A 20716-nucleotide genomic window follows, 5' to 3' on the forward strand; every position below is an offset into this window, starting at 1 on the left:
GAATCGAATCCCCTAGCCTCCTCCCATAACACCCACCCCCTCTCTCTCTCTCTCTCTCTCTCTCTCTCTCTCTCTCTCTCTCTCTCTCACACACACACACACACACAGTCACAGGCTCAATGCCAGGCCTCAGCCCAACCTGACCCAACCCAACCATATTCTGGGCTTAGAAATTTCAACCACAGCCTATAGTCCGTGGGCTAAAAGGCCAGGCCCTAGCGGGGAAGAAAGCGGAAAGCAAGAAATCCTAACCGCTGGCTTATAAATCGACGGTCAAAATACATTTAATGACGATACAGAACCAATCATCACCTTCCACGTGGTATTTAGGGGGGTATCCCAGGTTATCCATCGCAATCTCCTCTTCATCCCGCGCAACTCGACCGGTTTTGTACCGAATAAACCGGTAACCAGATCCACCACCAGCTGCAGCTGCGAGCCTGCGACACAGCTAAAAGCAATTTCAAAGTTTTTTCTCTCTTTCTGGGGATACTTTTCGATCTCAACCTCTGTTTCTCTCTCTATTTCTCGCCGGAGTTTCTGTGATTTTCGGCAAATTTAACGGAGGAGTGAGATTTGGGGTCCTTCGATAATCGGATCTGGTTGATTATTTGGCCGCATATTAATATATTCCTGGATTTTTGAGTGGTTTTTGTTCGATTAAGAGTCAGCAATCATGTTTCTTATCGATTGGTTCTATGGTGTTCTTGCATCTCTCGGTCTTATGCATAAAGAGGCCAAGATATTGTTTCTGGGGCTTGATAATGCTGGAAAGACAACGTTGCTTCATATGTTGAAAGATGAGGTTTTGTTTTCTTCCTTCTGTCAATGTTCTTATTAGATTCTATGTTCTTTATTGTATTGTATTGTTAATTTTGTAGCTTATTTTTTTTCTCAATTTCTTGTTGATAACAATTATGATGGATCATTTGCAGAGGCTAGTTCAACATCAGCCGACACAGTATCCGACATCAGAGGAATTAAGTATTGGGAAAATCAAGTTCAAGGCCTTCGATTTGGGAGGGCATCAGATCGCTCGCAGAGTCTGGAAGGATTACTATGCTAAGGTATTTCTCGATTACAGAAAATAAAGCTTTTTTTTTCCTTGAATTAGTAAAATGAGATTGGTTGGAGTAAATCTTTGGATGAAGGATTTGACTATGGTTAGGCATATTGCGGTAGTATGAGCGGGAAATGCTTTTGTTTGGGCAATTGCAGTATGAATCATCAAAGTTGAAAAACGTTATAAAACGGTTCATGTAGACTTTGATTGTTAATTGGATGAATGGGAAATAGACGTTTGATTAGATCCTTACTGGTGGTGTGTAGTGAACTCAATACAGAAAAAAGAAATTGAGTTGGTGGGGTGGGGTTCAAAGATCTTAGTAGGTTAAAGGAAAGAATGAATCATCATTCATTTCCCATTTAGCTCAGTACGAGGCCTGTGAATGCATTTGGTTTCACAGGTATATTGTAAGCGTAATAGTCTCTTCTGTTGTTGTTTCTTTCTACGCTATTCAAATGTTCTCTTTCCTCCCACACACACACACACACACACACACACATACACACACACACAAAGAAAAAAATAAATAACTAAAAAAAGTTCTCTTTTGATTCATCTGCTATATCTGGCTAATTCTTCTTGATGCTCGTAACTAGTTATTCTATATCGCTTGTAGCTGCTGGAGCTCCCAGCATGTGATCCATTGTGTGTGGTTTTTGTCTTGTCAACTGATATGCAGTCTTAATGTTCTACATCATCTTTATCTGAAGAAAACAATTAGAACCTATATGGCTAAATATCACTTAGGCTCGGTGGGGTTCTGTCTGTTTTTTTCTTTCCTTTCTTTTTCTTCTTTTTTTCCCTTGGTATGATTTACAGCTTCATTTCTCTGAACCAAAGTTGTGGTATGATAGAAATTCATGATGGCAGTTGACATCCTTGGTAGGTTGAACTCGCCATTGGTTGTTGATTTGAGCAATTAAGGGTAGGCTCTGTATTTGCCTTTGTGCTATTTACTATTTGCTTGACCTTGAGAAGATATGAACTTTTGTCCTTTCCTTTTATTATTCCATTCTTTCTTTTTTAGACTGATTTATGTATTTCCTTAGTCATAGTCATATGGAAACTAAGTATGATATAAAGTTGGAAATTTTTTTCTTTATTAGTTTATTTATAGAGAATACGCTAATTTCACATGGAGAATCCATAAGAAATAAGCTCCTGAAAACCCACCACGTCACTTGTAACAGATGCTCTTCTATTGGTTGTTGGATATGCCATCCTCGAAAGTGGCTTGGGTAATGTTGAATCTGAGGGGCTATTCTTTTCATGATTCTATCTCAACACAAACTGTATTGTTGTCGTCAAATTTCCCTGCAAATGATATTCTTACAATTTTCCATATGGTCTTTATTCACCTAGAAAAAGCACATGGCGGAGTACTGAGGGAGCTAATCTAGGAAGTACTGGAGAAGAGAAGTGTTCCATGTAAGTACGTGGATATTATTAAAGGTATGGATGATGGTGTGGTGACTAGTGTTAGAATAGTCAGGGGCCAAGGTATTGAATTCCCTATTACTATTGGGTTACATCAAGGATCATCTTTAAGCCCTTATTTGTTTATTCTTATCATGGATGATCTAATAATGGATTTCAAGATTAGGTTCCTTGGTGTATGCTCTTTGCTGATGATGTCATTTGGGTGGATGAGACAAAAGCAAGGATTAACACCAAGGTGGAACTATGGAGTTCAACCTTGCAATCAAAATGTCTGAAAATAAGCAGAGATAGGACGGAATATATAGTGTGTAACGTTAGCCACATTGGGATGGATAATGAAGGGTTGATTATTGGTGAGAGGGAGATCCCTCAAAATGAATAATTTAGATATCTATGATCAATCGTCGTAAATAAAGAAGGTGACATAGAGGATGATGTTGCCCATAGGACTAAAATAGAGTGGATGAAGTGGAGAGATGCATCCAAAGTGTTGTGTAACCAGCATATAGCCTTAAATCTTGAAGGAATGTGGGATAGTTAAGAAGTGTCATATATATAAATTAAGTCTAGCGGAGATGAGAATGTTGAGATGGATGTGCGGGAAAACTAAGAAGAGTAAATTTTAGAATGACCATATTAGAGCTGGGTTGGGTGTAGTTCCGAATCATGACAAGCTTAGAGAGAGTCATTTGAGGTGGAATGACCCCCAAATATGGAGGAGTGACTCGATTCAAATTGAGGGAACCAAAAGAACCAGAGGCTGGCCTAAAATAACCATAGAGGGAAGTGGTGTGGAATGACATGCATAGTTTAGGTCCCGTATCTTGTATGACTTCACACAGAGCTGATTGGAGAGCAATGATCCATTTGGCCGACCCATTAGTTGGGATAAGGCTATGTTGTAAATCTTTTTTCCCTTTTTTTAATGTCATGTTTTGCATTTTACACGGAAAATCCTATTTTATATGTTAAAAAAAATTCCATTTGTCTTTTTTACGTGGATTAGATCGGAGCCTTTCAGCACTTAAGTTCTGAATCAAAATAGAAGGTGCTTGTTTAATGTCTATACTTGTTTTTATTGATGGCTAGAAAGGAAACATAATCTCTGTCCTGTGTTCATAAAAAATACTTGCTTACATTCTGACTTTTCCCTGAAGAGGAAGTCTGTGGTCATGTGTTGTTTTTCCCTTCCTTGAGATGTCTTGTGACTACCATCTCCTAACTTCTTGTGAATAAAGCATTTTTGGTGCTCTTTAGTTAATTTTTTCATCTTTGTGCCGGAATTCTGAAAACCGGTCATAGGGTTCATATCATAAATGTGGTGCTTTCTGGTGCAGGTTGATGCTGTGGTGTACTTGGTGGATGCCTTTGACAGGGAGAGGTTTGCAGAGTCAAAGAAAGAGCTAGACGCCCTCCTCTCGGATGAGTCGCTGGCCACTGTGCCCTTCCTGATACTTGGGAACAAGATTGACATACCCTATGCAGTTTCAGAGGATGAGCTGCGTTATCATCTTGGCCTATCAAACTTCACTACAGGCAAGGGTAAGGTAAACCTTGCAGACTCCAATGTTCGGCCCCTTGAAGTCTTCATGTGCAGCATAGTCCGAAAGATGGGCTACGGCGATGGCTTCAAGTGGGTTTCTCAATACATCAAGTAGGGAAGGTAGGGAGATATAATCCAGACACCCAAGTGGTATCTCAACTCCAATCTGCTGCAGCTCCTTAGGAGAGCTGATGGTGTGTGTTCCCTCATTTGGATTAATGGTTAAGGAGGTATTGAATTATCACTGCTACGTGTAAAATCAATGTGGTGTAATAGTTTTGTAGCTTCTCCAATCAAGACTTTTGTCAGTCTTTTTTACCTTTGTTTTTTGTCCTTCCAAATAGGGATAGTAGAAGATTGTGTTTTGTATTACTATCTATTTTTTACCGAGGAATTCATGTTTTGGCAAACATAATAAGGGGAATTAGCTTAGTTTGTCTTACTCTGATCTTCAAATGGTGGTTGGTGAAATGCTGAGACTTTTTGTTCATGGAAAGAGGTGATTGCGGATTTTTTTCGCTTTCAGTTTTGTTGGGTCTGCTACCAGTTTGACAAAAGATCATGTTGGACTTTTGGGATGTTTTATTTGTTTCATTATACTGGACTTTTAGGATCCAAAACCTTTTTTTTGTTCTATACGGCGCCTTTTCCTGAATTATGAGATGGCATAAAATTGCTCACTAGTGGAACTTGGGGTCCGTATCCTCTCTCCAACAACAACAAACGTTCCAATCATCCTCCAATCAGATATAGACATGTATGGATTGCATGCCAATCACTTGGAGCTGCATGCTCTTAAATGTTTGAGATGTGTTTTTATATATGGTTGGAGGGTGGTTGAAAGGAACAGTTGTTAGAGAAGAGCCAAATCTCAGAACTTCGACATCTCAATTCACTGGTGTAGGCTTTTGTTATTGATGCAATTCCTCCCAAGTTATAACTAAGCTCTATCACCCAAATGCTGGAAGCTCTGTATTAATATTGTACATCCTTTATATTAATATTGTAAATCCTGACATTAATGTTCTATCTTATCTTCTTTAATGAAGCTTTTTATTTTCATAAAAAAAAAATATATATGCAATAAGCTCTATCACCCAAATGCGGTGATGTTGGGTTTGGATGTTCGCAATTATATAAATCCACAACACCATTGTCGGTATGTACCTTGGTTCCATTGCATTTCACAGGAAGAGAGAGAGAGAGAGAGATAGATAGATGTTGCATTTCCCAAGCCCATGAACAATGCAAGAGTCCCACTGATTTTTTAGACTTTGGAAGGCAGTGGGGTAGAGGACACATCAACAGACAAGCAATGAGGGGACAAGCAATGAGGGGGCAGGGGTGGGGCACCAGGGTGAGAGGAAGAGGGAGAGGAGGAGCCGAACCTTGTGATAGTGTGGACGGCGGAGAGTGTGAGGAGAGGGAGAGCAAAGGAGGCAACGATGGTAATGTCGACTTGGATCGATGGAGAGAAAGAGGGAGTCTTTGTTGATTATAGGGTTGCAACAGACCCAAGTTGGGCCAGGTTTCTTAAACCCCTAGCCCAACCCTGAGTCCCATTAGTTGGACCTAAGCCCGCCCTAAACAAAACTTCTACCCAAGCTCAACGTTGCAAGGCTCAACCTAGCCCAGGCCGGCCCCGATTGGCCTTGATTGGATAGGGTCGGGCCAGGATGTCCCTAATTGGCCCAGACCCTGGTTTGTCATCTAAGATGGGTATACTCGGCATTTGATGGCAAGATGGGTGTACCCTGACCCTGACTTGCCATCAAGTGCCGAGTATACCCTAACCCTGACCTTGACCCTGACCCTACAAAATATGATATGATTAAATTCATTTGACTTTGCATATAAATCCCTAGGAATTGAAAAGTAAAATAAAAGTTAAATCTAAGAAACATCGATAGATAAGAAATTTAAGTAATTCATTTTTTTTTTTTTTTTTTTTGGGTAGAAAATTTAAGTTATTCATACAACCATGATAATGATTATCAAACTTATAAAATTGGCCATTAAACACTTAAGGCCCATTTGATAGCGTTTCTACCGTTTCTAATTGAAGAAATGGTAGAAACATAAATTTTTGTTTCTATAAAGAGAAACGGAATTGAAAGTGTTTGATAAGTCTTGTTTTTGGAAGTCGATAGTAACCGGCGAAAGAATAGCCACGAGTCATTTCCAAAAAACGGTTTCGCCTGGGTCGTTTCTAGAAACGGCGAAACTCTGTCTAGAACTTGTTTTGCCTGGATCGTTTCTTGAACCATAAATAGGTAGAATATTCTATTTCTATTTCTAAAAACAAGTGAAACGAAACAGTTTTATCAAACGCTTTTTGTTCTCTTTTTTGCAGGTTCTGGACACAGAAACGACAAAGATGCGTTTCTTGAAACATTATCAAACGGGCCCTCAATAAATCAAGGTAAAAAGTCAAAGTCAAACAGCGCCATATCAGGGCCAAAATTCAGGGTAAAAAATCAAGATCGGGCTCAAGGTGCACCGGGCGGGCCACAGACATCAACCCTTACCCGCCCTGACCCTAACACAGGGCCAAAAAATTTCAGGACTAGAATATTCAAGCCTAGCCCTATACAGGCTCAAGGTGGGCCAAATGCGGGTTCAGGCCGCCAGGGCCAAACTTGCATCCTCTAATTAATTATATAATGTTAGGTATGGCCCAAATCTCATGAATTTATCAATTTTTCTTTCTATGTGGACTCATGGAGTATGGGGCAAGAAGAGATGAGGCATTGGATAGTTAATTGAGTTCCAAACGACCTCCCTCTCTGCAAGTCTGAGACAACCTTTTCTTATTCCTTCGCCCTCCTCTCTCCTCTCACCCTTTTCTCTCTCCTCCTCTGCAAATCCAAGCAGAGCTTATCCTTATCCCTCTACTCCTTCCCCCTCCCCCCTCCCACCCCACCCCACCCCACCCCTCCCCTCCCCTCCCCTCCCCTCCTCTCCTCTCACCCATTATATACTCTCTCATCTAACTCTTTCCTCACTCTCAAAATGTTCCCATTCAGCTAAAAGAGGTGGGTGGGATGCTACATTAATATTCCTTTTACTTTACCATTTATCACCCTCACCAAGAGTCTGAATTTTCTCCCCTTGTGGTGACCTCCCCATCTAGGGATCCACCATCCATTGAGACTCTGACCACGAGTCAGACCCTCCTCTGACCACAAGTCAAGGGGAGGGAGGGGGGGTTCTAATCCCCCATGGATGGTGGATCCCCTATGGGGAAGAACCCCAAATATCTTGAATCTGGATAATGATTTATGTTGGGTTGAATTTATAAATTTTAAACACTTCTATTCCTAGTTGGCCACAAAGTGTAGCAAAATGTTGTTGTTAGAACAAATTATACTATTTCCCTTAGGACAATGTTTTCTATCCTAGAGAGACCCTTATACCACAGACACAAGGGGACACGCAATGACCACAGTGCTTGTCCTAGGGCGCGTGCTCCTATTTTTGGGTGTAGGTGTCACTCTCATGCAGAAAACACTTGCCCTTTTTTCTAGATCTGTTGATAAGTTTCTTCTAATATCCAATGAAGGTTGGTCTAAAATCAACTAGGGGTGCAAGTTTGGCCCCGACAAGTCCTAATTCGCACAAAGTCTGCCAAATCACGATAGTATGTAGATTTGCTTTTCAACCCCTGAACTGGGTTAGGGTTGGAATATTTAGGTTGGGGTTGAGCCAAGATAGATTGTGTCTAGGATGAGGCATTTGGTTGAGCCCAGCCCTATCGTATATATCTACAAATGCATATGCATGATAAAACCTATGGATTAAATGTCATACTTTTTTTTATTTATTTATAGAGGAAATTACACTCCCCTCTCCTGTATGTTCTAGGTATTACACAACCCTCCCCTGAGAAGTCTGAAATTACAAATTCTTCCCTTCTAAGTTATAGATTATATCAACCATACGTCAATACCCAGATCGTGAGTGAGAAACTTTTAAGCGTATTACAAATTTGTATTAAACCCCAAACTACCCTTCGTCTATTGGAGATGACGAATTTGCCCTCAACCTTATTATCATCTTCTTCTTCTTCCTTGAGAAGACGATGGAAGGTTTATACTTTAATCCTCTACTCTTCATTCCAACTTGCGAAATCGATGTTTTTGAACTTTGAAATCGATGATTTTGGCAATCAAAGCTTGTTCATCTCGTTGAAGATTGAAGTTTGTTCATGTCATTGAAGATCAAACTTTGTTCAGGTGAGCACCTCTAGATGTTGATATTCAATCGGTGGTCTTAGGAACAGTTCTTTTTGATAAGCCTAAGTATGATGATGATGACGACATATTTCATGGGTTGCAGGGGGTGAAGAGCTCTTCTGCTGCTGCTGCAAAGAAGGATAATGTGTTCGCATCGATTTCATCACCTTCGAAACAAAGTGCTCCATTCGATGATCTATTAGGGAATTTTGGTCGAAAGGAGCCGGTTTCTAAGAGTTCGAGTGGAAGGAGATCGGAAGTAGGGAAGGATTTTGATGAATTAATACCTTTTTTTTTTTTTTTTTCAGAGGCATCAGCTCTTCCTATTCAACTAAAAATCATCATACCCAATCTAGTGATTGTGTATTCAAGTCAGAAAGTTCATCATTTGGCCTCTTCAAACTCTTAAAAGAAATAAATAGAAAAATCAAAAGGTAAACAAGATAGAGAATTGAAAATCTAATTCCACAAACATGTGTAAAGAAGACAAAAAGGGGTAAAATAACAAAAAAAATAGAAGAAAATCTAGGGTTTTATGATTGGGAATTGCAGGATAAGGGACAAGGGCAACCAGCAACTTGTTGAGTAAGTGATAGATCATAGGCTTCGTAACCTTAAAAAAACGATTCTCTTCCAAGGGAGGCTTCCAGTGGGGTTTCTGGTATATTTCGCTAGGGAATAAGGTGAAATAAATCTTAATTAACATCGTGATTCAGTTTGTCATTGGTGTCTTGGCATCGTGGCTTTGCTGACTAGGTTGTTTAAACCTCAATCGGCTCAGGTGAGCACCTCTCTCCCTCAATTATCTCAGGTGATCGAAATCGGACATGAAACCCTCGATCTGCTTAGATGATCGCTGGTTGATTCGCCCCCTAACGGCTCCAACAAATCCAACTTAATCAGATTGGAGGGAGTGATATTTAAAGAAAAAGGAAGGGGATAAAAAAGTCATTTAAGATCTACTTCTATCAATGTTAACACCACAGGGTACGTTTATAATTACAAATTTCATAAGGAGTCTGAGTGTAATACCTGAAATATACTGGGGTGGGGAGTGTAATTTTTTCTTATTTATATAATTGATTTAATAGATCATACTATTACATAAATGCACAAGTGACAAATATTTTACTGACGATTTTACCATTTTTCTTCACTCTTTTTATTTTCTTAAATCGCTGGTGCCTTTTATATTTTTATAATACTTAAATACTCTCTAAATTTAATTCATTTATTACTATAATCTCTCTCTCTCTCTTCTCTCTCTCTCTCTCTCTCTCTCTCTCTCTCTCTCTCTCTCTCTCTCTCTCTCCTTTATTGCTATATATTTAATTCCTTATATACTCTACCTCTCCTACTTTCCTTTTTTCTTTTGAAAGTCTTACCTTCCTAGGGTGTCAAACCCTAGCCAGAATTGATAAAACTGATCGATAAAACCCGAATCGAACCAAACCGATCCTTATTGGATTGGTTTTGGACTGAGATATGTTGGGACCGACTAAAAACCGGTCCAAACCTAACCGACCAATAACCAAATCGAATGAAACCGATAAGAAAATAAATGATTATGAAATTATAAATTAGTGAATTGACCATCCATTTTTTATAATATGAGTGAGAAAATTTTTTATTGTAAGGGGAATTGTTATAAATCATTGAAGAAATTGATTTGTAAATTGTAATAATGCTTCTATTGATTTCTTTGTTCATTATAGAAAACTAGTTGGATAGTTAAATGAATGATTGGATAATAGGATTCATTTTGTGATTTCAATATTAGTTATCTTTCTCTTACAATGATAAATCATGATTTAATCATAAATTTAAAGTGTTTTTTTGGTCAAATCTTATCATTATAAGTTATGAATATAAGATTCATTATGGTTCAAGCCCAATAATAAACCGATCTAAATCGATATTAACCCGATATTGAAAAACCAAATAAACAGAAACCAAACTGGACGAAAATCGAAACCGACCAAAAATCGAAGTTCCTTACCGGATTGGTTTTGGTGTCCCTCATTCCTAGACCGAAACCGATTCAACCTAATCGAAACCAAACCGAACCGTCCAATTGACACCCTTATACCTCCCTCCCATCTGCGTCAAAATCGTCTGTGGTGAGGTGTAGTGAGCATCCAACGGCTGGGGTGCATGTCTGGGCCCTCCCAACCATTGGATGCTCACTACACCTCGCGCTAGGGTTCATGTTTGAGACCGATCCCATCGCCGATATCTATTCTGATTGCAACCCTAGACTGTTTTTTTTTCTGTAACCCTAGAGTAGTAGAGTGATATTTTTGAAAGGAATATTGTTATAGTAAATAGACTCTTTTCATTCCACTTCCTATGGCCCTAAACTTGATCTCTTCCTTGTATGGTACAAAGTCCTACCTATCTAACCAAGATGAAGCTCCTCAGTGGCACAATAGAAGTGACAGAGTACAACACAGGTGACAATGCACATTTGTCAACCTAAAGCACCCAAGCAAGGACCCCAACACAAGGGCGCACATCTTGATGGGAGCTCCATCAATAACAATAATAACAAAGCTTAGCTTTATCCCAACTAAATGGGGTCCGCTACATGGATCTGTAAGTACTTAGATTTGAAAAAAAAAAAAAAACGCACACACACACACACATACACTTTGGGACATCCCACTCATGATCCATCCATAACTCGAATCCTAGCCCTTCAGGCAGCTCTGTCATATGTCATACTTGTGTGAAGACTTAATTTTTGCATGTCTCTACTAATTAACTCATCAATGGTCAATTTTGGCCCGCCCCTAGCCCTTTTAGCTCCATTTAATTGCATCTGGTCACTCCTCTGTACTGGGGCATCTAAGGGCCTCCTTTGGACATGCCCAAACCATCGGAGGTGATATTCTCTGAACTTATCCTGAATTGAGACAATTCTTAAGTCGGACTTAACCTGATCATTTCTTATTCTATCTCTTAGAGTTTTACTGCACATCCATCTCAACATCCTCATCTCATCCATACTCAACTTATCTATGTTATACTTTTTGACTGCCCAATATTTTGCACCATACATCATAGTTGGTCTTATGGTTGTTCTATAGAATTTTCCTTTAAGCTTTAGAGGAATACATCGATCACATAACATTCCAAACACCCCTCTCCATTTCATCCATCCTACTTTAATTCTGTGGGAAACATCATCATCAATCTCGCCATCTTTCTTTAACATGGAACCCAAATATCTGAAATAATCACTTTACGGGATCTTTCTCCCCTCAATTTTTACTTCCTCGCTATCACTCTTTGATCGATTGAAGTTACACCTCATATATTCCATCTTCATTCTACTTATCTTGAGACCTCTCAATTCCAAAGTATATCTCCATAGTTCTAATGTTTCATTAATCTTTGTCACTGTTTCACCGACTAGAACAATATCATCTACAAAAAGCATACACCCTGAGACCTCACCTTGAATATTCTTAGTCAAATCATCCATGACAAGTGTAAATAGGTAAGGGCTCAATGCGGATCCTTGATGTAACTCGATATTAATTGGGAACTCTGCACCTTGGCCACCCACAGATCTCACACTAGTCACTACATCTCTTACATCTCTTTAATAATATCTATGTATTTACTTGACACTTCTTTCCTCTCTAAAATCTGCCAAATTAAATCTCTTGGGACCTTGTCGTAGGCCTTTTCCAGGTCAATGAAGACCATATGAAGATCCTTCTTATAGGTTCTGACTTTTTCCATAAGCCCCCTAAGTAGATATATCGCTTTTGTAGTGGATCTCCGAGGCATGAAACCAAATTGGTTCTCTGAGATAATAGTTTCTCTTCTTAAGCAAACTTCTATTACCTTCTCCCACAATTTCATATTATGACTTATAAGTTTTATACTTGTATAGTCGTTGCAGCTCTGGCTATCGACTTTATTTTTGTAGATTGAAACAATGATGTTTCTCCTCTATTGAGCAGGCATCTTTTCATGTTCATAATCTTGTTAAACAACTTGGTTAACCAAGCAACTCCATGTGGTCCCAAACTCTTCCACACTGCAATTGAGACCTCATCCGGACCTGGTGTCTTCCTTACTTTCATCTTCCTTAAGGCTTCTTTAACCTTAGTACTATGATTCATGTTATGGGGTAGGCAACTCGAACTACTCCTATTATGGCTGTCTCCTTTAAGCAGGTTACAAAAATACTCATCCCATCTCCTTTTTATGTCTTCATCCTTCACAAGCACTCTACCATCCTCGCTTTTTATACATCGAACTTGGTCGAGATCTCTGTTCTTCCTTTTTCAAATTTCAGCTATCTTATAGATAGCCATTTCCCCTTCCTTGGTTTTTAAATTATTGTAGAAATCATTGTATTTTCTCACCCTTGCTATCCCCACAATCTTTCTTGCCTCGTTCCTGGCGGCCCTATATCTCTCTTTGTCTTGAACTTCCCTAGTCCTTTGCCAAATTTTTAAATTATATTTCTTAGTCTTGATGGTAGCCTAGACCCCAGCATCTCACTACCAAGTTTCTCTAGGGGCCAACTTAGTACCCTAGCCACCCCTAGAACCTCTTTAGCAACTTTCTTAATGCATTATGTCATTTCATTCCACATCGTGTTGGCGTCTCCTTCACAATCCCACTTTCCATGCTTCACTACCTTATCTATAAAGAACCCTATTGACTCTCCTTTCAATCTCCACCACCTAACCTTAGGGCATACTTGGTTCCTTGTTTTCTCTTGGTAAACAGAAGCACATATCCAAGATCAATAGTCTATGTTGAAAGGGTTAAACTCTCCCTAGGTATGACCTTACAATCTTTACACATCCATCTGTTATGTCTTCTAATGAGGAAAAAGTGGATTTGACTGGAATGCTGTCCACTTTTGTAAGTAATTAGGTGTTCTTCCCTTTTAGTGAAATGGGTGCTGACAATGGATAGATCATAGGTGGTAGCGAAGTCCAACACTGAGATTCCCTCCTCATTTCTCTCCCCAACTCCCAAACCTTTGTGCACCTCTATATAACCTCTCCTATCCTTCCCAATGTGTCTGTTCAGGTCATCTCCCATAATAATTTTTTCATCCGATCTAATACCATGCATCAATTCATCCATGTGTTCCTAAAATTGTAGCTTGCAACTCTCATCCAATCCTGCTTATGGGGCATAAACACAAATAATGTTTTACCACTTCTTTATCTAACACCAACTGATCCCATCCCCAACTCTTTTAAAATCTACCACATCGTTCTTCAAATATTTATCCACTACTGTGCTAACTCCACCTCTTCCACTTTGATCTCCCAAATACCAAAGTTTAAAGTCATCCAACATCTTAGCTTTCATCTCTTTCCATCTTGTCTCTTGGATACATACAATGTTAATCCTTCTCCTTCTCATGACATCTATCAATTCTAAACTCTTGCTAGTTAGTGAACCAATGTTCCAGGAGGCACATCGAATCCTCCTTTTAATATCAACCTTTTGAACACCCTCTTGAACATGTTGCAAAGTAGACTGACAACGTGTGTCGTTTGCGTGGGATGCCCTAACAACAAGAAAAAAAGACATAAGACAAGAAAGAGGTAAAATGCGATCAAAAAAATACGGGGATCCATAGAAAGGGTGGATTGGCTAGATATAATTTGGTGATGACTGCCTACCTAACTCACCCAAATAAGTTATATAAATATAGTAAGAAAGAAAAAAAAAAAAAGGATACCGGTAACGATGGAACCTAGCACAATAAACAAGGATTCTCAGGAATAAAAGAAAAGCACATGGCACCTGACCAATACACATAGTATAAAAGCCAACAAGTCTCAATTTTTTTTTTTTTACAACTAAATCTCGTTATCAATTATATGTAAAGGGGTACAAGGTTAACATTAGAAGGGCTAGCAAAACAATGCAAATAAATCTCATTATCAATTATGCATAAATAAGACACAACTGATTAAAAATCAAGGTGATGCAACATGGAAGGTATACAAGTAGACAGATGTTTATGTACTAAAGCATAGAGGAGACGATTGCTAGTGAACTAAAAGTATATATATGAACATACAAAGTCAAGTAAAAGGAGTGAGTGAGAGGTATCCCTTACGACTCAGGTAACTCAGGGCCTGCGATGCGGTCGACTACAGAAAGACTCCACTGAAAGCCCAAAGTAGTGGTATGCACCAAGGGTAATGTCTCAGAAGCAGTGACGCGGCGTTAGGGCTTAGCACAAATCAGGCAATTAAGGGGTCACTAATGGGAATGGGAGCAGTGTTAGTGTCACCAGGGCAGGGATGATCGAGTGGATGTGGAGGGGGGTCCGTTAAAGAGTCAATCACAATAAAAAGTAGAGAATCTCTTCACTGTGGGTGACGATTAACTTTCTCTAATTCGGACTGAGTTTCTCTTCACCACGAATTGGTTGAACCAATTGAACTGCACCGTGGGTGAAGAGAAACTCGATCGATCCAAAACGGAGAAACTTTCTCTTCACCAGTTCACCACGAATCGTCCAACTGTGATCTTATAAAACGCGATTTCGTTTTCTAAATAAAAACGGCCTTTATAAAAGGAAAAAAAAACCCCAAATCCGTTCGCCGAAACTCGGACACCCCCAAACCCTCTTCCGTTCTCGCTTCTCCGTCGTCTCTGATTTTCTGACTCTGCAACTGAAGCAGCGCTGTGCGACGGTCGACGGTCAAATTTTTCCTTAAGCTCACGATTTCGTCGCCAGAAAAGGTCTCTCTCTCTCTCTCTCTCTCTCTCTCTCTCTCTCTCTCTCTCTTGATTAATTCCAGATTCTGGATTCCGTCAGAATCAAAGGTTGGGCATTGGATAAGACTGCCATTATAATGAGATTTTAAACATTGTTGAGGGTTTAATTTTTAGTTTCAGAAGATGATGTTGTACACATTAACCTATTGGATAAATGCATATGCACATGGATATGAAGGTCTAAACGCATTTGTTCTTTTTGGGGGGTGAATTATATGCTGACCCATTTTTCGAAAAAGGGATGTGTGAAAGTGTTTTTATGTTTCCAGTAATGGTTCTGTGCGAAGGGGGTGAGTGGGTAGACTGTGAGTTGTACATTTCTGTTGCTACCTTGGCAACTTTGTAATGAGAAATCCCAAGTGCAAAGGCACGCCTCTTGTTTATGAATGCTTATATTGTTCTGCAAGCCCTTAAGGATTGAAATGAAAACTGTTAAGTGTGAGGGGGAATCTTCGAAATATTTTAATGGTAGTGATCCTTCTTTTTTCTGCATCATTACCTACCATCAATTCCTTCATGCAATTTTCTTTCATAATATCATGATTTATCAATGCATGTAATGTAGTGGCTATTGGGTAATGCTCTGGTTAACTAATTGTTGCCATATATGCACATTAGAAAGCTTTTTTAACTTAATCGGATAAAAAGAAGGTATATGAGTCAGGTTCACAATCTGCATTCAAAAAGCATTGGCAAAACCTTTTAAAAATAGACCCCAAAAACGGTTTTTGGTTACAGTTAGAAGTGGCATAATGCTTTGGAGTTAATAGATGCTATGTAGCTCTTAAGTGCAATGGGCTGAATGGCAATTGAATTCATGTAGCCACCCCTTACTAGTAGGAATAAGGCTTGTTTGAGTTCAGATTGAGTTTTTTGTTTTTCCCTTCCTTTTTCTGCTACAGTTCAGTTTTAGTATGGCATTGCTTTCAACTTCAAGGCATGACAGTGGTCATATGTAGGTTTGTATCAACTAGTCAAGATACTCTTGTTCTTTATATAGGGAAAAGTGAAGATACTACTAGCCTTGTTGGCAATTGAAAAACGAACATGCTTAACTGAGGATTGTGTATTATGAAGCAAATAAATTGATTTTCCATGGTATTAATGCTATGTGACTTACATTCTCATGGCCTTCTTTATTGTCACTTGGTAAGTGTTCAAAGTAATAGGTTGTTAGCTTGAAAATTGATTGTTGTTTGATACTTGTTACTTGATATGTTTAATTCAATCAAGAACATTGGAAGTGTTATATGATTGAATATGAGATTGAAATGGATGGTTTGACTAGAATTTCTATTTTTATCTTACATGGTTTTGCATGCTTCTTGTGCTTAATTTTTAATATGTAGGTGGTTGAGCCTAGAAAAAATGGTGAGGAAGAAAGATAAGTTTTGGGTACATGTGGAGCAACTTGGTTTGAACCGTTTCAAATGTAAATATTGTGAACTTGATTTTTCTGGGAGTGTTACTCGAGTAAAGGCTCATTTGGCTTGCCTAACTGGCCATGATGTTCAAATTTGTTCCAAAGTGCCTGATCACATCCAAGTTGAAGCCCTTGCAGAGCTAAATTTGAATGCATCTAAGAAGAGAAAGAGTGAGACTATGGAAAGTGGAATTGGTTCTACAACTGACCAATATAAGACCACGGTGCTAGAAATAGCTTCTGAGAAAGATAAGTCATTGGACAGGATGTTAACAGATTTTTTTGTCAAGAATAACATTTCCTTCAACCTTATTGAAATTGATTCTTTTATTAACATGATGAGGGCTGCATGTGAATATGGGCCAGGTTTTGTTGTACCTGATTACTCAACTCTCCGCACCCGTTTGATTCCTGAAGCAAAAATAGAGGTCATGGAATATGTTAGTAACATAAAGTCTACTTGGGCTACCACAGGTTGCACAATTATGTCTGATTCTTGGACTGACTTAAAGAAGAGGTCTTGGGTCAATGTGATTGCTTACTCTACTGGAGGTGTTGTATTTCTAAAATGTATTGATTGTGGTACAAGCAAAATAACTGCACCATTTCTCTTCAAAGAAATTTCTGCTGTTATTGAAGAGCTTGGACCACAAAATGTAGTGCAGTTCATTTCAGATAATACTGCTAACTATAACTTTTGTGGTGATATGTTGAGGGGAAAGTGGCATCATATATATACTACAAACTGTGCTGCACACGGGGTGAATTTGCTTTTGAAGGATATATACAAACATGTGAATTGGGTGAGAGAAGTTATTAATGATGGAAAAAATGTGGTGGATTATATGCTCAAGCACACTGCTATTTTTGCCTTAATGAAGCAATTCATCAATGATAAAGAGCTTAAGCAACCTTCCAAGACAAGGTTTGCTACATATTTTTCAATGCTTCAATCTCTTGTTGCAGTTGAAAACGAGCTTAGGCTTTTAGTTGCATCATCTGATTGGAGTGACTTTCACTTCAATGAGGCTGAAATGGCAGTAAAAATTGCTAGGATCATTCAATCTGATGCTTTCTGGGAGGGGGCAAAGGAAGTTGTTTCTTTCATGGAGCCAATCATTCTGATTCTTCGGCTTGTTGATTCAGAGGGTGCCACTACAGGTTACTTATTTGAAGCAACAGAAAGGGCAAAGGAAACATTACAAAAATTTGTGGAGAAGGATGGAGTCAAATATTCAATCATTATGGCTTTGTTAAATAGTAGATTGAAGGAGAACATTATTCATCATGTTCATGTGCTTGCTGCAATTCTAAATCCTGCTTTTATGTATGCTGGTCGATTTAAGATAGAGACATCTAGAATTCTAGAAGCACAAGATTTTATTTTGGAAACCATGCTTCCTCCAGAAGAACATGATCAATTCACTGCAGAAATGGTTGAATATCGTATGAAGAATCCAAAGGTGTTCTCTATCACAGGAATGTCAATGATGAGAGTAAGCCATCCAAGTAAGTGTGTTAGTTAATGTTATTTACTCTTATTTTTAATATATATATATATATATATATAAGCATCCTTATATTTGTTTCCTTGTGATAATTTGTAGGGATTTGGTGGCAATTTTGTGGTGGGTGTTTTCCTGTGGTTCAAAAGGTTGCTTGCAAAATTTTGTGTCAACCTTGTAGTTCTTCTCATTGTGAGCGAAATTGGAGTGCGTGGGATGCAGCACAAACAAAAAAGAGAAATAGATTGGTCCCAGATATGATAGAAGATTTGGTCTACATCAGGATGAACTCTTTGATGAAAGAGAAGTATGATAACCGTGAGCTTCAAGATTTGAAACCCATCGATTTGGAAAAACTTAGTGATTTGCTCGAGGAAGACATTGAACTGGAGATGGAGAGACTTGAACAAACATATGTTGAATCCGATCCACCAGACAATGGAATTGATGGGATGGATCTTACAGGATCTGCTTCAGATAGTTTCCTACAATCTTGACATTTGGACATATTTCTCATGATAGAGTTCTATTATCACTTCTAAATTTTGGAACATCTATTTTATGGCTCTTTTGTGATAATGGATGATATATTTTAGGTTGGGCATTTTTTTTTATATGGGGTTTGAATTTGGAATTGGTCTTAGATATCTTGTTTATTTATATGAAGTTGTAATATATATTTTGTATAGTGCTTGGATTTTGGAATTCAGAATGGGTTGTGGAATTATATACATTTTAGTTGGATTTTATAGACTTACTATTGCTTTTAATTTTGGATGCAAGCTTTTAGGTAATAATTCCTCAATTTGTGAATAGATTTTTATATTTATTGTCCTTAGTTTTCAAATCTAAACATTTAAAATCCATTTTCTGCAATGAAGGCATCTAAATGAAAAAAAAAAAAAAAAAAACAAGAGGACTATTCCATGTCACAGTAGGAAAGAATTAGTCCCTGAATATTGATGTTGAAACTAAAGTGGAAATCTTTGCCATATGTGATTAGATGGGAGTCTAGATCATTGTCTAATAGATTGGCAGGGAGGAGCCAAGTTGAAGTTTCCATCCCAAAATGTTGATGATGTAGACATAGTTATTTATATGAAGTTGTAATATATATTTTGTATAGTGCTTGGATTTTGGAATTCAGAATGGGGTGTGGAATTATATACATTTTAGTTGGATTTTATAGACTTACTGTTGCTTTTAATTTTGGATGCAAGCTTTTAGGTAATAATTCCTCAATTTGTGAATAGATTTTCATATTTATTGTTCTTAGTTTTCAAATCTAAACATTTAAAATCTATTTTCTGCAATGAAGACATCTAAATGAGAAAAAAAAAACAAGAGGACTATTCCATGTCACAGTAGGAAAGAATTAGTCCCTGAATATTGATGTTGAAACTAAAGTGGAAATCTTTGCCATATGTGATTAGATGGGAGTCTAGATCATTGTCTTATAGATTGGCAGGGAGGAGTCAAGTTGAAGTTTCCACCCCAAAATGTTGATGATGTAGACAGTTATTTATATGAAGTTGTAATATATATTTATATAGTGCTTGGATTTTGGAATTCGGAATGGGTTGTGGAATTATATACATTTTAGTTGGATTTTATAGACTTACTGTTGCTTTTAATTTTGGATGCAAGCTTTTAGGTAATAATTCCTCAATTTGTGAATAGATTTTCATATTTATTGTTCTTAGTTTTCAAATCTAAACATTTAAAATCTATTTTCTGCAATGAAGACATCTAAATGAGAAAAAAAAAACAAGAGGACTATTCCATGTCACAGTAGGAAAGAATTAGTCCCTGAATATTGATGTTGAAACTAAAGTGGAAATCTTTGCCATATGTGATTAGATGGGAGTCTAGATCATTGTCTTATAGATTGGCAGGGAGGAGCCAAGTTGAAGTTTCCACCCCAGAATGTTGATGATGTTGACATAGTATTTGCCAAGTGCCAAGACAAGCATCAGCAAGCTGAAGGTGGCCCAACTTTTCTTTGCCATAGCTGCAAACAATAAAGAGTGACAGGAGGAGATGGATGTGGTAGGTGACTGGTGCATCTCTGTCATCGTCAACAGCGCAAAGAGATGCAGAATCCAAATTACTGATCTTGAGGATTCTTCCTGGATTTTATAATGAACAAGATAGTCTACATCAGCAGTCAAATTCTGTGAGTCGTTCTCTCCTCCATCCACTCCCCCCCCCCCCCCCGCCTCTTCCCCTTCTCTCTTCTTTCAAGTCACTATATATTGCAAATTAAAGAAATGTTTAACTGTGAATTAGTCTTTCTTATGTTCTCCTAAAAAGAAAGAACATAAAATTAAAAGATTCTGTATTAATCCACATCAATTTTTGATAGATTTTTGATGATTCAAAGTGTTTTATAGTTAATGTATGGGGAAATGTTTTCTCTGGGGGAGTGTCGCCCTTGCGGCGCTTAGTCACTTTTTTTTTTTTGGGGGGGGGGTGTGGAGAGGGGAATGGAGAATGACGCTTCTGTGGATGCTTCCTTGTCCGCTCCCATTGGCCCTCGCAAACACGTAGGAACAACACTTGCTGACAGGAAACACTTCCCCTGTATGTTTTTACTGGGGAAATAAAGATCCTATACACATATCTGTGCCATTATTGGCAGGTCTCTAACTTTACTCATTATACCCTGGATGGTAGAAAAATTAGAGGAAATTACAGAAATTCTTCCTAAGGTTTTTTGACAATTAT

The 20716-nt window shown here is 38.3% G+C and overlaps 2 protein-coding genes across 2 annotated transcripts; both read left to right on the top strand.

Annotated features, from left to right (window-relative positions):
- The first annotated feature begins 401 nt into the window (after nucleotides 1–401).
- Nucleotides 402–4491, top strand: LOC122075577 (GTP-binding protein SAR1A-like). The gene is made up of 3 exons (XM_042640650.1): nucleotides 402–805; nucleotides 936–1067; nucleotides 3844–4491. The coding sequence occupies exons 1-3, from the start codon at nucleotides 677–679 to the stop codon at nucleotides 4162–4164; spliced, it is 582 nt and encodes a 193-aa protein (XP_042496584.1). The 5' UTR covers nucleotides 402–676; the 3' UTR covers nucleotides 4165–4491.
- Nucleotides 4492–14848: 10357 nt separating this feature from the next.
- LOC122076517 lies at nucleotides 14849–18759 on the top strand. Its single transcript, XM_042641839.1, has 3 exons — nucleotides 14849–15025; nucleotides 16411–17993; nucleotides 18092–18759. Exons 2-3 carry the CDS (start codon nucleotides 16430–16432, stop codon nucleotides 18484–18486), a joined length of 1959 nt encoding a protein of 652 aa, XP_042497773.1. The 5' UTR covers nucleotides 14849–15025; nucleotides 16411–16429; the 3' UTR covers nucleotides 18487–18759.
- The last annotated feature ends 1957 nt before the right edge of the window (nucleotides 18760–20716 follow it).

Source organism: Macadamia integrifolia, chromosome 4 (assembly GCF_013358625.1).
Source record: "Macadamia integrifolia cultivar HAES 741 chromosome 4, SCU_Mint_v3, whole genome shotgun sequence".
In the NCBI taxonomy this organism is placed as follows: Eukaryota; Viridiplantae; Streptophyta; class Magnoliopsida; order Proteales; family Proteaceae; genus Macadamia; species Macadamia integrifolia.